This window comes from Lissotriton helveticus, chromosome 3_1 (genome assembly GCF_964261635.1).
Source record: "Lissotriton helveticus chromosome 3_1, aLisHel1.1, whole genome shotgun sequence".
NCBI classification, from domain to species: Eukaryota; Metazoa; Chordata; class Amphibia; order Caudata; family Salamandridae; genus Lissotriton; species Lissotriton helveticus.
The window spans coordinates 744,366,896-744,383,709 of NC_136061.1; the positions used below are offsets into that span (position 1 = coordinate 744,366,896).

The 16,814-nt window shown below is 44.6% G+C and overlaps 1 protein-coding gene across 4 annotated transcripts in view; it reads right to left on the minus strand.

Annotated features, from left to right (window-relative positions):
* USP47 (ubiquitin specific peptidase 47) overlaps nucleotides 1–16,281 on the minus strand; it is a 1,403,284-nt gene extending 1,387,003 nt beyond the window's left edge. For 2 of the 4 annotated variants that reach the window (XM_078680932.1, XM_078680930.1), the window contains exon 1: nucleotides 15,653–15,842. In XM_078680932.1, coding sequence (XP_078537058.1) covers nucleotides 15,653–15,691 — 39 coding nt within the window. In that variant the 5' untranslated portion in view covers nucleotides 15,692–15,842. Of the gene's footprint in view, nucleotides 1–15,652 lie in introns of all 4 variants that reach the window. The other 2 variants (XM_078680933.1, XM_078680934.1) reach the window with 2 other exon arrangements.
* Nucleotides 16,282–16,814: the final 533 nt, after the last annotated feature.

Consider the following 16,814-nt stretch of genomic DNA (forward strand, 5'->3'; position numbering starts at 1 on the left):
GTAAAACCATTAAGCTATTACATGACAGCAATGCAATCCTCGTTTACGTTTCATTCCACAAGAATATTTGCTCGCTTCAAGAATGCTGGGATTCTGTAGGTTTTTCCATGCAACATATGACTCATAAAGTGAACCGTTTTCTAATCTTGTATACTACTTATTTGTTACCACATATGTATTAAAGGTAACGAGTTAATGTCTGAATGAAATTAAAGTCTGTAAAGTCTGTAATGTTTTTTAGGTCGCCCAAATTTATTAATGAATTATATTGTACGAGGTTTTTATTGTGTTGTGTAGTATGTTGCATGTGTTGTACTTTTATGGTTTTTATTAACAGAATAAAGTGGTTTGACTGACTGACTCATATAGTGTATATACTTTGAACTTGTTTGCCTCCAGGTAGCTGGGTGGTTGCCCGCAAGGAGGCACAATGAGAGCTCTGAATCAGAGGCAGAAAGCAGTCAGTGTCCCACTGTGCTTGTCAGTGGGTCATGAAATGGGTGCTGACTGTGCACATTCTCCTTGGCCTGTCTGCAGAGCATACAGAGCAATAGTCGTATATGTGCCAATTTTAGTAGTAGGAAAGTCGAAGATTTGCAGATGAAGGTTTTCAGAAAGATGCAAGGAGAGAAATGGCACTAGTGTCTGACAGAGTGAGATAGTGAAGAAGAAAGTGACATGGAGGGGAGATCAGAAGTTTGAGACAGGCCAAGTACACAACATCCCTTCCCACAGATGTCAGTAATGTCTCAAATTGTCAGAATTTAAACATTTTAAAGTCTAATTATTCACAAGAAAATCATTATTTTTATTCATTAATCTGATATAGCTAGCAAGCACTGGCAAAGTCAATAGGTCTAGGCTTCTGTGTTTTTGTGAGACATGCATGGATGCAAAAATAAAACTCCACAGAAAGGCACCGAATATTGGTCAGGGAACAACCAGTGTGAAGCACAGGATTTTAGTATACATGTTTTCAGCCTGAGTTTTAATGACACAAGTCACGTTTCTTGGTAAGGATAACTAGTTATGCTTCTTTGGACGTGCTGCTTTTAGAGACCACACTGCTTCCATATTTTTCATTCCACTTAATCACTGCCTAACCTGGGGGTATTATGCATAAAGTGAGTTCCTTGGCAGACTGCACTCACGCAGACAAAACAAAATGTTTTCCCAGGGAACGGTCTCAGAAACAAGTTATTTACTGGTGAGAAAAACATATCTGTGTGTGAGAAATAAATAACGAAATGTTTCTTTAAAGAACATTTTTGTTTCTTCTCATTAAGGGAGTTTAGAACTGCCTCCGATAAGAGACACACACACACACACACACTTTTCAAAAGTTCATCTATTCACCATAAATATTTCCAAAGAACAAACCAGGATTTCAGACCAGTACAAAGTATAAAACTACCCTGGGAAAAGATTGGCTTAAATAAACCTTAAAATGCCAGCTCGTAATCATTTCCTTTATAGGACAGCAGCAAGTCACCCATTGCTCGCAGCCACTGAGAAGGCACAACATCACGTTAACGACCACTAATATGATAGGATACTTTGCTTTATTTCTCTAAAGGATCTTAGAGTTTGACTTGAAGTAAAATGGGAATAACGTTAATGAAGAAAGAGTCCCAGTGCATTACAAATTTTAAGAACAATAAATGGGGCTTCAATTTAATATGCCCGTCAACCAGGAGCAGGTCATTACAATCCTAACTGGAAAGGTGCTGGCATGTTGCTGAAAGCATGAAAACAGAGGTGTTGCTATATTCACTAATGAAATGGTTTTAGGTGACTCCTTCTCAGGAAGAAACTTCTGGATAACAAAGGCTAAGGGAATGAAATAGGCAAACAAAAATACTTCACGGAATGAAAGTTTGAAAGGGGGCAGGTTAAGTATCAGGGGTACGGTTACATTAAAACTTATGACAAGACTTGTGTTCAGACTTGGGCTTAGGAATTAAAAAAAGGGTAACGAGCGTAATAAAAATAGGATAAGAAAATCTAAGATTTACCTTAGATTTTCTGTCAAAAATGGTCAAAGATTACAGAAGCAGACTATATCAAAAGTAGGACCCCCCAACATCAATGGTGCCTGAGACTAATCTTGTAATAACATCTCATGAAAATGAAGAAGTAAAAAAAAAAAATACAAAAAACACACACACACGCAAAACAGTTTGAGGAGGTTCGCAGGGTTGAGACACAAACAGTGGAGATTTAATGTAACTGTTCCATCAGCCACACCAGTATGTAAATGTAAATCTAAATGTAGGTGTACTTATATAGCGCAACCTGTCACCCAAAGGGCATCCTGGCGCTTGCTTAGGGAACCCGTCCTGGTATTCCCCTGTGAGAAACCCCGGCAGGGTGTCCACAAGGTGAAAGTCAGGCATCCCGCTGCGAGGGGCCGTTGTGGAGATTAAGCAAGCTATTGCCCAGAGTCGCAGAGTGTGAACCTGTGAGTCGAGGAGGCACCGGGGCGAGAATTATCGAGTACGTGGAATTTTTAGCCCAAGACCCGCCGAGGCGGGGAATTGAACCCTGGTCCAGGACCGATCTCAGCTTCCGGGTCTGCCGCCTCTAACCCCTGAGCCACACTTCTCCGTACCAATACACAGTTGTGCTTGCTTTATTAACTAGAGATGGTGCAGAGGAAGGTGTTCAACTGCAACTACTCCACTTGTTACAGTATAATCCCAGGACATCCATAGTCCTTCAGTACAGAGTGGCGTAACTAAGATCGCAGAGTCAAGAGAAAAAAAAAAAAATCACACTATGGAAATACCAGGTTTCAAACATTTTTTAGAAATTATCCCACCTTCATAATAAACAAAAAACAGTTATGACCTTTTGTTAATCAGAAAAAAAAACTTCTCTCTCGCAAAAACACCACATAGTCCTACCCTGCAAAGCCCTGAAGAAATTAAATTCTGTGCTCCACAAATATAATCCTCCAGCTCAGGATCTTATTGCTAGGTAGACTGAGTCACAGTGCTTCTGGGAAATACCTAAATTACCAAGGGTCGGAGGTAAAAAGAAGCTGGGATTCTCAAAATAGGTGTGTATGAGTCAGCAACATTTATTTTTTGAATGTACTACTCCCATTTAACGAGTACATAAACTGTTACCAACTTCTAAAACGAAACTGCAAATGGACAAAGATTCACAATTTGGAAGGGGTGTGTTACATGTCCCCTTTTCAAACTGTTAATCTTTATGTGATGCAGCAATGCTTGGCAACCATAATCCAGTTGCAAAACACTGAAAAATTACTGAGTTTGGGGTGGTAATGTATTCATAAAGAATGTAACCCAGTGGGACCCATACCCTTATTGAATTAAATAAAAATGCTTTGTTGGAGAGTATGGAGTGGTCCAGGGGACCACTTCCATCTCCCTAAACAAACTTTATTTATTTTTAAATTTAGTAGTTTCTGTAAGGAAATATCTCTTTTTGCATTATCATCCCCAGGTTTTCAAACTGATGCAGCTGCTTTTTCAAATCTGAAGGTGGACTAAGGCTTGCTAAACAGACCTCAGTGCCAGTGCACTAACCCTTTAAAAGGTTAATGTAGGATTGATCCACCCACATTTGTCATATGTTAACTTACGTATAATTTCCTAGTATAGAGTACCATTGGCACCCAGGGCCTGTAAGTTAAAGTGTCTCTTGTGGACTGCAGCACTTAGTGTCCTGCCATGAGTGTGACTTCCACCACCATTGCTGGCAGAGACGTTTTTAACCACTAACTCGACTTTGCAATTTAAAGTAACGTCAAATTCCAAACCTTCCTTTTTAACATTTTTAAGTCAGGCTCCCCGTTTTTACTAATTTTTAAAGATGAATACAGACAGAAAAACATTTATTTTCTTGTCTGTATTTATTTTTAACTGTGGATGAAAACAGAAATTGGGTGCTTTTTGTAGTGATTCTAAATACACTTTCTAATGACTGCCAGGCCAATAACTGTGTGAATTGAAAGGTAAGGGGGTTAAAAAAAGAAAGGAATTTTAGTAAAGGGGCTTAAACAGCAATATCTATGCACAAGACCAATACTGAAATGTGCATATTTTCATATAAGTGCATTAATTTATCTTCTGTGGGTGTTCAAATCACCGAAGCCTGGCAGGCATTCAAGCATGACTGCAAATGTATTGGTTAAATAAAAGTGGAAATAGAACAGTTTCAGCTTTAATTTTTTCACAAAACCCATATAAAAATGGATAAATACAGAAAAAGGTGACAAAAAATAAATATGGATAAATACAGACGGAAATTACCAAAAAATAAATACCATAAAACCGGTAGCCCTATTTATGTCACCCCTAAGGCAGGCCTACTCAACCCTAAAGCAGGGTGTATTACAGTAAGAAGTTGGACATATAGTTTTTACCTTAACATATCCTGAAAGTAAAACCCCCTGTTTTCATTGTACAAAAACTAGTAGACCCATTGGCAAGTACAGTCTTACAAGTGGACAACTCAGCAGTGCTAACTTCTGAAAGAGACCACTAAATATAATTTCAAGGTATTAAAAGAATCACAGCACTAAACCAGACTTGATACTCGATTCAAATTTACTATAACTTTTGCACAAGTGGCAACTTTAGTAAGTAGCAACTTTGTTGCCCAAAGTTTTCCAGCGACTGTTTAATGCCACAAAACGAGCCTTCTGTTCCCCTCGGGGAGGGGTTATCAACTCTTAAGAAGGAACACAAAGGGCATGCCATTGGGAGAGGTGTGACTTCTCCCTTGATGAAAGGCCAAACAGTGTGTAAGCCAAAAAAACGAGTCTCTAAGGTGAAGTCATCTTTGAAGGGCATATGGCAGTCACACAAGAGAAGGGCTGCTCTTTTGTTCTTGCACACAAGTTGGCGTCAAGGACAGAGAGGGGAAAGATATCAAACAGTTTTGTCTGTGTACGTGTATTCACCACATAGCCACACATCTGGGGTGGGCTAGGGAGCTCCACAAACCAGGAGATAGCCATTCTGAGATAGCTAGATACCACTCTACAGGAAGTCATCACTAGGCAGGAGGGGACCTACTAACCCACTGATTCACCCCATACCCTGAGGGCACTAACAGGGTATAAAAGTGGCACCAAGACCTGAGCACACTTCTGTACTGAAGAATGGACAGGAGAATGACTATCCTGCTGTTCCCTGGACCCAGCAAAAGGAGACTTAACCAAGACTGGACTGCAAGTGTGGTTAATTGGGCAAGCAGAGAGGACTGTGATTGAAGAGCCCTTCTTGAGGAAAAGTAATCGCCGAGCCTCTGACAGAAGATGCGTTTCCAAGAGTCCGTTGGCTGACTTCCTGTTGCAGCTACAGTGCTACCAAAGCTGAAGAAGCCTGCCTCTGCAATACATTGAGCGGATAGGACTAGGACACACATGCCGAAAGGAGCCAAGACATCTAAACGGGGATGAATGGAAAAAAAGAATTTTGAGAAGGAGGATCAATCAAATGCATGGGCTAGGTCTGTTTTAAATGTAATGGAATTGAATGCCTATTAAAAAAGTACTTATGGGCGCTCGGTACTTGAAGATGTGCGGCGATGGAAGCCGCTCGTGCCGTCGTGGTTGGGCAGACTTAACGCCATTAAAATGTCCATTCTCCCCAAAATGTTATACCTTTTTCAGTGTCTTCCCACGCCCATCCCGCTGCACTATATACGTGGCCTTCAGCGCGACCTCACCAAATTCATTTGGGGGGGGCAAGAGGCCTCGATTCTCCCAGTCCCTCCTGATAGCACCACGGGGGGGGGGGGGGGGGGGGGGGTTTGACCTGCCCCAATCTGGTGGACTATTATTGGGCAGCGCACCTCCGCTTTATTGTGGAGTGGGGAGTTACGGAGAGTGAGAAGGGGTGGCTACACATGGATCGGGCAGTGACTGGACGTACCATCTGGTATCTCCCATGGCACCATAGGGCGGCGCGCTCTCGGAGCGCTTATATGGCTATTCCAACAAAAACGGTCCTGGGAATCTGGGATAGGGTAGCGGTTTGCAGGGGCCTCACGACCTTCCCTTCGCCGCATACGCCTATTGAGGGGAATCAGTCTTTTCCACCAGCCCACCGCACGAGTGCCTTCAGCAAGTGGTCGCAAGAGAACTGTAGGGTGCTTACAGATCTGTTCGAGGGGGGCTCCATTAAGTCCTTTGCCCACTGCAGAGAGGAATTTAGAGTCAACCTCGAAGCGGGGATGCAATACGCCCAGCTCCGACATTGGGTGGCTGAAGGCGAAACATATCAGGCAGCCACGCGCGCCTTCACCCCGTTCGAGCGGCTGGCCCGTTCCTTCACTGCCTCGAAGGGTCTGATCTCGCAGATATACCGAATCCTGCAACATCCAAAGACGCCTCCCGTTCAACCATACCAACAACGCCAGCAGACAATATCAGGCACGGACATCAACCCGGTGCAGTGGCGTCGCCTGTGGCAAGACATTCCCAAAGTGTACCGTAGCATCCCGCAGCAGGAGAATGCCTACAAGATCATGACCCAGTGGTATTATACACCTCAGCGCCTATGCAAAATGTTCCCTACCTCCTCTCCGACGTGTTGGCGGTGCAGGTCTGCGACCGGGGATATTATCCATATCTGGTGGGCGTGTCCGTTGCGGACCCTCTTCTGGAAAGAAGTCCTAAGTCACACCAGGGGGGTCTTGGGGTTCCCTCTGCCTGAGGTCACGAACACACTTTTGCTGGGTATAAAACCTGCGGGCCTGAGGGCATTGACCCGGAGCGATTGGATTCTGGCGCTTCAAATGCTGGGAGCGGCCAGGCAGCTCATAGCCTTGTATTGGAAAAAACCAGAGTCTCCTCCAATAGCAGCCTGGTTCGTGCGCCTATGGCATGTTATTACAATGGAACTCTTTACAGCTAGGTTACAATCCCGGGACACGCGCTTTAAGGCTGTTCGGCGACCTCTGTTTCGATACTTATGCACTGTATAATGCGCGTCATATGCCTGCTAAGCTCCGAGCGCTGCGACTCTATGAGGACTCTGTGGCACCCCCTGATCCCGATAGACTGCTGTCATAGGCGCCCTGAAGCACTCAGCCCTAGCCTCCAGGAGTGCGGGGACAGGCCTACTATCCCATAGCCCTCTACATGGGGAGCACACTCCTACTCCAGATGCCCCTTACCCCTCTTTGTTCCCCCTACTTCTTTCTCCTCACACTTTACTTATTCCTTCTGTCTTTCTAGTTCTATCATCTTTACTCCTCTGCTGATGAGAGTTTGGACCTAAGCGGTCTGTGTGTTACTGTTACAATGGTTTCCAGTTCGTATTCGACCCTAGGGGTCGGGCTATTACTTGAATAGACTAAAAGCCTGAACACAAGACCAAATGACACGGCCGGCCCCAAGGGGTTGCAGGCGCAACGCTGTGTTAAAATAGGAAATAATTTGTGACCGGGTGGAGCCCTTTGGATTTGTTGCCAGTTGCCAGTGATTCGGACCCATACCTTTGCGGTCTTGGACCTCGTAGGGAGCCGCTATTGTCCGGGGGAGTTGTGTGTGCTCACTGGGGGCGTGAGGGCTAGCTGGAAGAATGTGCCGAACGCTGCAGGGACTCCAAGTACCAGGAGTCCCTGCCTGACCCAACACACCTGGTCACGCGTTCGGCTGGAAGCCCTGCCCTCGTTCACCTCAGGCACTATTTAGCAGATCTTGATCGTGCGGGAGCGTCCCGGGAGTAGTCCGGGACAAGGGCGGGACCGTCTGTGGCCGTCCGGGGCCGGGACGGGCCACACCTCTTACATCCAAGGCGGACTAGCAGCAGAGACAATAGTAAGGAGGGTTTTGTATATTGCCAGGCACTGTTAAACCCGGCCATTTGTACAGTCCCATTAGGGTAGAGAGCCCCAATAATATACATCAGGGTTGTAATATTGTACGATCATGATTAAAACTAACCTTAAAGTGTGCTCTGGGGCTGGCAGGGTTGGAACCCTAGACGCCTTTCTTAAACTAGCCGAAAGTGCAGTGGCAAACAGTGGCAAAAGAAATTGAACTTGTGGAGAGAAGGCGCTCGCTGGACCCATCCTGTCCCATTGTACCCCCAATATTAGTACCAGAGACAATGGACAGCTCGACAGTTTCATCTGCCCTTGCACATCTCCCGCAGGCTACTAATGGGTCAGTATTAGTCGATAGTTTATCTATTAGCTCGGCTCCACCGTCCCCATCTTCTGTTAGTAGTTTAGTTCCTTCGCCCCCGGTAACACGTAATAGGCAGCAGCGGGCCAGGCCGGTGAGCAAGACTAAGACTGTAACAGGTAAAAGAAAGGCGAGTAATGCTCCCAAAGGTAGTCAGCAACAAGCTAAACAACCTAGAAAATCAAATTCCTTACCTGGGTTGGAGGGCAGCAAAATAAGGTTATACCCAATGTGTCTGAAAGCAGAACCCCAGGCAGAAATGAGCAGTTGGTAAAAGAAGCAGGGGCCATTCAGGGATGCAACATGATCGAGATAATGAGGTTCATGGACGAAAGCCTCTGGTCCCTTATCTTGCCATTAATGAATAAACTTGAGCAAATAGATGGTAGATTAAATGCCATAGAAAAACATCTCTTAGACCATAAAAGTCCACCACCGGAGAATGACTTAATAGCGACTCACAATCACAACTAGAGTAAACGATCTGGTGGACTCTATGTTAACTTCTTTGCCTCAGGATATTGCCCAAATTGTAGCACCTACCACGACTTCCCCATCTGTAGATCCCAGGGAGGAAGCCAAACAAGGGCCTCGGGAGCCTGTAAGGAGACTAAGTCCACTGGAACAACCAACTAAAAAAATCTTCTCGCTGCACCTTCCCCCGGAGGCTTGCCCATATTAAGTAATTTTGGCAAATGTTCAGAAAACCCAGAATGGTCATGAAGAACATTGGACCACACTAAAAAATAAAGCCCTTCACTTCCTTTCCGCAAAAACTGTGCTGGGTGATCATTTGCACAATAACTTCAAGATGGTGAGAAGGGTACCATGGGTGGGTAAATCCAAGAAAAGTATGGAGGGTGATTGTGTTGTGGTGAGGTTTAGGTCCCCTAGATTGGTTAATGACATTTTGAGGCAGGCGGGATCAGCAATTATTCATCACGACTATGTAAATGTTGTTCCGCTGCGGTTCTTTTACCCCCCCCAGAAATTTGGTGCAAGTGGCGAGGGTCAGTCCAGTCGGGAAACAGTTCCCCATATCGATTTAATTACAACAAGCAATAGATATGAGGTCCTGAGCTCGCTGGACACTAACGACTGACTTACGGATGGAAACACCAGGGCAAGGGGAAGGGTGTGTCCAGGCGATGCAAATAGAGGGTGTTTACCAGCGGAAATTGGGCCGCAAAGCTTGTTGGCACAGCTAACCACCTCCAGTCGGGGTAGGGGCGCAGACATAATAGAGACCAGGACCAAAGCTACTGAACTCTTTATAGGTGAAAGTGGGTTGGAATCTGGCCATGTTGAAACCCTGGAATGTATTCGGACTAGCGGGGGAACAGGGGAAGCTCAAGAAGTAGTAAGAGTTATCTCCTGGAACATAGCGGGTCTGGCATCCAAATTTAATAACACTGAGTGGCGCCACTATATTAGTGGCTACCAGATAATTAGCCTCCAGGAGACATGGGTGGTCGATAATAGTACCTTTCATATTCAGGGGTATAAATGTTTCTTCGTCCCGGCACAAAAATCCAGATCGGGCAGAGCCATGGGAGAATTATCTATATATGTAGACCTGAACCTCCAAGGCACTTGGTCCAATACGGACTGGAGTTCGTACGCTATTCAAGCCGTACGATTTAAGGGGAAGGGGTTAAGGTTGACCATGTTCAACGTTTACAACAATGGGGCTGGTGGAGACTACAACACACTCGTAGGGGAACTGGATGACAGATTGGGCCAGGAAACCACAGTTAGGAAAGCGGCACATGTACCTGCTATACTGGTCATGGGAGACTTTAATTGCCACCTTTGTCCGGCCCTAGTTCCAATAGACGCTGAATGGTCTCATTGCCCCGTGGAGAACGGGCCGCATTTTGTTCATACGTCGGAAGGTCTGGCTTTTAGCAAACTCCTTCACAACCACGATTTAGAGCACACAATGAATATGATGGTTGTGCAGAGGGATGGCAGTCTACCACCGACATTTAATGGCAGAGGGTGCTCCTCATTTATCGATTATATCCTAGTCTCCAGACTTTTAAAAAACAGAATCACTAGTGTAGGGATAGAATGGAAGACTTTTAGTGACCACAATCCCCTTGTACTAGAGTTGCTTTACTTGGCTGGCCCCAGAAGGAGACAGTATGGCACATCTATTGAGAAGGTAACGGACCAGGGTAGGCGTCTGAGGTGGTCCAAAATTGATGGGGAAACCTTCTACAAATCCTTGATGGATACTGGGAAATCTGCCTTCGAGGATTGTCTAGATACGGCAGTACAAGGTCCTCCGTTACTCGCAGCATTTGGGCAGATTGCTAAGTTGATAGATGGACTGTTAAAAACAAGGGCACCTACAAGGAATCATTGTCACCCACGATGGTTCGATCGAGATTGCTCACAGGCCTTAAGGGAGCTTAAAAGTAGTCTCAAAACTAGACCAAGGGACCCCCAACAAGTTGCACTGTGCAGGAACAAATATAAGAGTGAGACCAAGAGGAGGAAATTAGCCCTACAGGGGGAAGCATGGGCAGACTTAAGAGAAGCGGGGGAAAAAAGGGACATGTCTGAATTCTGGAGAATTATTAACAGACCAAATTTCCAGGAAAACAATGTCCCCGAAATAGGGACGAATATTCTGCCGGACCAGTGGGTTCCCCACTATAAGGGGCTGTATAATCATGAAGCAGGAATAACTGAAGAGCAGGTTGAGAAGACGTACCAGGGCCCACCATTAGTTTTTTCCATTAAGGAGATTACTGCTGGAATTGAGGGTTTGACGAAAAACAAAGCCCCTAGCCCAGACGGGATCCCGCCTGATTTGTTTCTGAGCTGTGTGGAACTGTGGGCCCCCTTAATGACTAGGGTTATAAACACTGCCATCATTTGTGGTTTGCCGCCCTCATGGTCAACGGCCATAATCGTCCCCATCTTCAAGAAGGGCAACAGGGACGACCCCCAGTGCGATCGCCCTATTTCCCTGATTGATGTGTCTGCTAAACTTTTGGGTAGGGGGATTCTTAACCGTCTGAGTGGACCGAGGAAAATAACATCATCTCGGATACTCAGTACGGCTTTAGGATGGGGAGGTCCACTAGTGACCAATGTCTGAACCTCTATATACTGACTGCCGAATACACCAAGGCCAGCAGTGAAGCCATCTACATGGGGTTCATGGACTTGGCAGCTGCATTCGATCACATGAATAGGGATAAGCTCTGGGATATGATGTCGCTTATGGGGATTGAGGTTGGCCTAATTAACATTTTAAGGGAACTTCACAGTGACACTTCAGCAAAAGTCCGGTACAATATGGAGGGTGGATTGACTGAATCATTCCCCTGTAGGAGCGGGGTACGACAAGGCTGCATTCTCGCCCCGTTTTTATTCTCACTCTATATAAATAATTTAGAGCAGTTTCTGTTAAATTTAAGGACAGACTGTCCAAGAGTAGGGTTGCGTCATATCCCTGTTTTACTTTACGCCGATGACGCGGTCCTGCTTGCACGTACGCCAAAGTCTACAGATTTTGATTGACGGATTTGTCAATTTTATGGGTTCTTTAGATCTGTACATTAACCAGGGCAAATCATACGTGTTGTTGGCTGGGAATAAACCTTGCTCTAAATCCACTTACACGATAGGAAGTCACAAAATAGAAGAGGTTAAAACATTTTCCTACCTAGGCTTACTATTCGATAGGTCTTTACAATTTAATTCCCTGGTGGAGGAGCGTTGTTGCAAAATGATTGCTACCAATGGTGCTATTGCAAGCTATGGGAGGAGGGTAGGTAGATGGTGCCCCGAACAGGTGATGAACCTTTATGGTTCTATATGCTGCTCCAAAGTCATCTATGGGGCAGAGGTATGGGCTTTGCCAACATCTCGCAACTTCAGCGGGAGGAAAATAAATATTTAAGATCCATCTTGAAAGCCCCACCAAGCACCGCTGGCGTAATAGCCCATAGGGAACTAGGGAGGCCATACCTCGAATACCTGGTAAAGCTTAGACCTATAGTGGCTTGGCTAAAAATTTGGTCTAACCCCGAGGCGTCCTTGAACAGGGAAATTTTAAATGATTGCTTAGGAAGAGAGAAATGTATGAGAATCCTATGGCTCAGCTATGTAAAGGCCACCTTAGAAGCTCTGGGGTACAAGAATCTATTTACTGATCCGGTAGTAATTGTACCCCAGCATAAAGTGATCATAAAGAAAGCTTTTTTAGCCCAGAAAACAACAGAGAGAGCTGAGGCCGAAGGGTCAAAAAAGACTGTGAGGGCTCATACTCTTGTTAAGAGCACCGAGGGAATGTGTCGTTTTAGGCTCAATGTATTACCATATTTATTAGCGTCACCAGTAGGGTTTTTAACTACAATTGAGCAGAAGGGAACTTGCGGTTGCGACAATAGGTCTCCGCAGGATTCCCTTCATTTTGTATTGTTGTGTCCTTTTTATTCAATGCCTAGGCGTAGATTCTTGGTAAACATTTTAAAACAAGCTAAAATGAAACATGCTCGTGAGGCCTTAATCTATTTACAACAAGCATCTGACCCATTGACATTGTGTTGCATCATGAATTTCATTAAAGTGGCAGTCCGATTAAGGGTAACCAGAGGGGAGGAATGATTGTTAAAGACTGTCATTGTATTCTTTTAGATTCTATTCTCCCCTTTTATATGTATTTAATAGTATTACAAGCAGGATTCTGACAAAGATTTAATTGAATTTTAAATTGTTGTATGTATATATGTGCTTTTATGGTGATTTTTAATCGTCGAATAAAGAATTCTTGACTTGAATGGTCTTCTGCAGCCACCACTGTGCTTTCCAGCAACGCGGCCCGCCCGGCATGAGTTGTAGGCTTAACGCTGTGTAACAATCTGACTTGACGTTTGAAAATAAAAAAAAGATTTGAAACAAAAAGTACTTATGGAAAAAAGACACCAACGTCTGGCAATTAATTGAAAAACAAGATATGGAAAGTAATGGAAAACAAAAGAGCTACTACAGATATATGCAATTTGAATTACAAAGTTCAACGTGAACAAGGAAATCAGGATACCATCCTAATATTGTGAAAGCATTTACCAAGGTTTGAGTTTTGTGGGCTGCAGAACTTCTAGAGTAGGCATAAGAGAATTATAAGATTGGAATACTTGACTGGTGTCGTCCAGAAACACCACTTGTGGCTGGCTTTTTGAAAAAGCCAGCCTATGGAAGTTGGTAGCCAAGAATGCCTGACCACAAACATGCAGCCTAGAAGGCTGATTCTTGACCTTCAAAAGTTGCACGCCAACCTGGTAGAGTCGTCGGAGAGCAGTTTGGTCACCGAAGACGACGTTACCACAAGCTAAAGGGAAACGCTGGTTTCGCTTTACCTGGAGAGCAGCAGCAACTGGCTTTTAGATGAACTTCAACTGGAATCCGTTGACAAAGTCCCTCCACTGAATTCGCAAACCTAGAAGTAGCTTCAGGAAGAACCCCATCACCGGGTAACGGTCTGTATCCCTTGCATCAGGACTTCTCCATTAAAGTCTATGACAGTTTACCCATATAGCCTGGAACTGGACTAGAGACAGCTTTGACTGCGAGGTAAGTATTCAACCAAGCCAATTTGGCCTATGTGACTTGCTCCCAGCCAGAGTTGGTCACCCAAAGAGGGCTAGAGTGGTAGTTTACAACTTTATAAAAGTTTTCCATAATTTGACAGCGAGCGCGCTACATTGCAATGATTTATTGCATTTAATTGAAAAGCAGTTATTTAATTTCCCTTTAGAAATTCATAACTCTGGGGCCCTCCGGTGGATTTATATCATTGAAGTATCATTCTGAAGATAAAAGTTCAATCTATTGTTATATACTGGTGTTGGATTTTTATTGAGTTTTCCTTCTTTCTTATTCAGATGTTTTGGTGCTTCTTAATGCTTTACGCTAGTTTCTTTGATACAACAGGACTGCTCAAAGCCACAGCTACCCAAGGTTGAGCTAACATTTGTCAAATGAATATAAATGGACCCAGTACAGGGAGTTGAGTTTAGTGCATACTCAGAACTCACAATCAAACCATATAATAAACGGTTTTCCTCACAGCCTCCTTTTAGAAAAACTGACTGCATTTTAAAAAACAAAAATGTTTAGCTGTATTTAAGTGCAATGGCAAATATGGAGGTCTGCTGACCCCAGCAGGTCACCATTACGCTGATGGCATCCAGTCAGTGGAAATTGCAATTTGTGACCCACCTCATTAATATTTATTTGGTAGCTTGGACTGCAGCTCACACGTAATAGGAATTTTGCAAACCGACCTATGAGTGCAAAAATCAATACTGGTCGGAACTGCAACCCAGATTTTTGTACACCTAGCTCAAGATCCATGGACAAAGTCCCTTCACTCAGCTGAAGACTCATCCTGCAACCAGGTAGCCAATACATTGTTTGATCCGGAAAATATAAATAAATAAGAGAACGGGCCAAAACGTAGTGGAAGGCTGAAAAATTCAAAGACAGTAGATGCAATCCACAGGGCAAAAAGAGCTTACTATAAGGCAAGAATATTCAGAACTTCGCCAAAACTTAACTACTCAACAACGCTCTTCGAACATGCAGGGACGAAAATAATGTTTTAAACGCGGAGGTAAACAAACGAAAAAACAGGGACCACACTCAAGAAGACCTTGAAACAGCAATCTTAACAACAGAGGTATGAAGTCAACATTCGATCAGTACCAGAACGCCATCTCAAAGAGAACAGTCCTCAGCACGCACACAGAATAAAGCCGCCCCCCCGCCCCCGACAAAATGCTGCCCACTGTACTGCCGTCAGCAACAGCTTGGAAGTACTTGCCAGTATAATGTAGTTGCGTATAATGTAGTTGCCAATGCAGTGCTGTAGACTAACCAAGAGGAACATGATCGCGTGTTGGGTGATCGATAGAAAGATGCACTGGACTTTCTCTTAACATTGCAGTAGCTGCTTGGCTTTAACTGCTGTAAAAGTCACAGCGGCTCTTCCTCCTGTGCTTAAGCTAAAACCCACAAAGTAAAATTACAAGGATTGTGCTCTGATAGGAACTAGTGTTTTCCTTGTTGTGCCTGCTCTGACTTTCAGCCACGTATTGAGATGTCGCTGCATTGGCTGTTACGACAGGTCCCAGGGTCGTGGTTGATGCCACACAGAGGACTTGCATCGCTGCCTAACAGTTATTACAATACCTGGCTGTGTCTGTCACGACAGTCAAAGAGTGGACTATTGCTGACCCTATTCTTAAAGTCAGAGTGGGACCCTTGCTTTGCCTGTTCTGGAAGTATCACATTCACAGCTGAGTCTTGCTGTTCTTAAACTCACAGATCGAGGTTTTGGTTGTTCAGTACTCTGACAAAGTGGTGTCGACCTATGCCGAATCTCACTATCAGAAAAAAATGCCTGGAGACAGCTCCATAGTTGTGCTTGCTCCGTACCAGCCCTATCCCCCTTCTTACCTCTCTGGGCACCAGCTGCTGCTCCTCGCCGGGCACCATGTCCACTGCAGGTAGGGTGGCCCACCTGTCCAGAATTTCCTTGTGCGTTATCTGAAACTGAAATCTGTTGTGCGTTTTCGCTTCTTTAAGTGACTGACGTCTTCTGTCCCGTAATTACGGCTAGCAGGGCCAGAGATGAGGGCACCCTCGCAGGTGCTCAAAACCAATCACGAAGACGGACACATATTCTATGCACAGCGAGTAAACCCGATGACGTAGAATTGGTTCAAGAGACGCTTCATAGCATAGGCTAGGGACGGTATTTCCACTCATTGGCTGTTATGTATCAGAACTTGTAAGGAACTTATGGGTTGGGTGGAAACATGCTTGCCGGTTGTTCATTGGCTATGGTTCTCCGGACGCTACACGTGCACCGGTCTTTCCACCAGCAGAGAATTTGTCTTTTAATCGTATCCAGGTTTTTAAGCCTCTGGATGAACTGGCACCATTGGCTGCTGTAGTTCCTGGAACCGGATGAACGAAATCTAGGACTAACCGCATAGTTTTCGCCCCGTAGGAGGTTACTTGACGGTATGAGACGCTGACAGCCACGCAGGAGCAATGCGTCACAAGTGTGTCACCTGCACCCTGAGTCACTGCCTCCCAAGCACAGCTGATCGTGGCCCCGCCTCCTTATTCCACCAACGCAAAAGTCTGACTTGTGTACCCAGTCTTTTATTTTATTTGTGCATTTTTATATAGCGCGGACCTTACCCGAAGGTGTCAGAGCGCTTCACAATAGGAACAGAACTGGTACATGAGAACATTACAAGTGAACCAAATAAAAAGGCAAACGTTACATTAAATGAAGCAAAAATGACAATCGTGAGCCAGCAAAATACAAGAGGTAGCAAACGGTGCATTACAAAATTGACAATCGTGAACCAACAAAATAAAAGAGGTAGCAAACGGTGCATTACAGGAGGAAAAAGTGACGTGTGCAAGTTACAAAAGCATACAAGGTAAACATAAAGCTATAATACTGCAATATATGGGGGGCACTCAAGCACAAGAACAAATAAGAAGGGAATGGTGGCACTTGTGCAGGTATCGAAAATAAACAATTGTAGGAGGTAGAAAACAGTGTGTTACAAGAGAAAGTGACGGGTGCAAGTTACACATG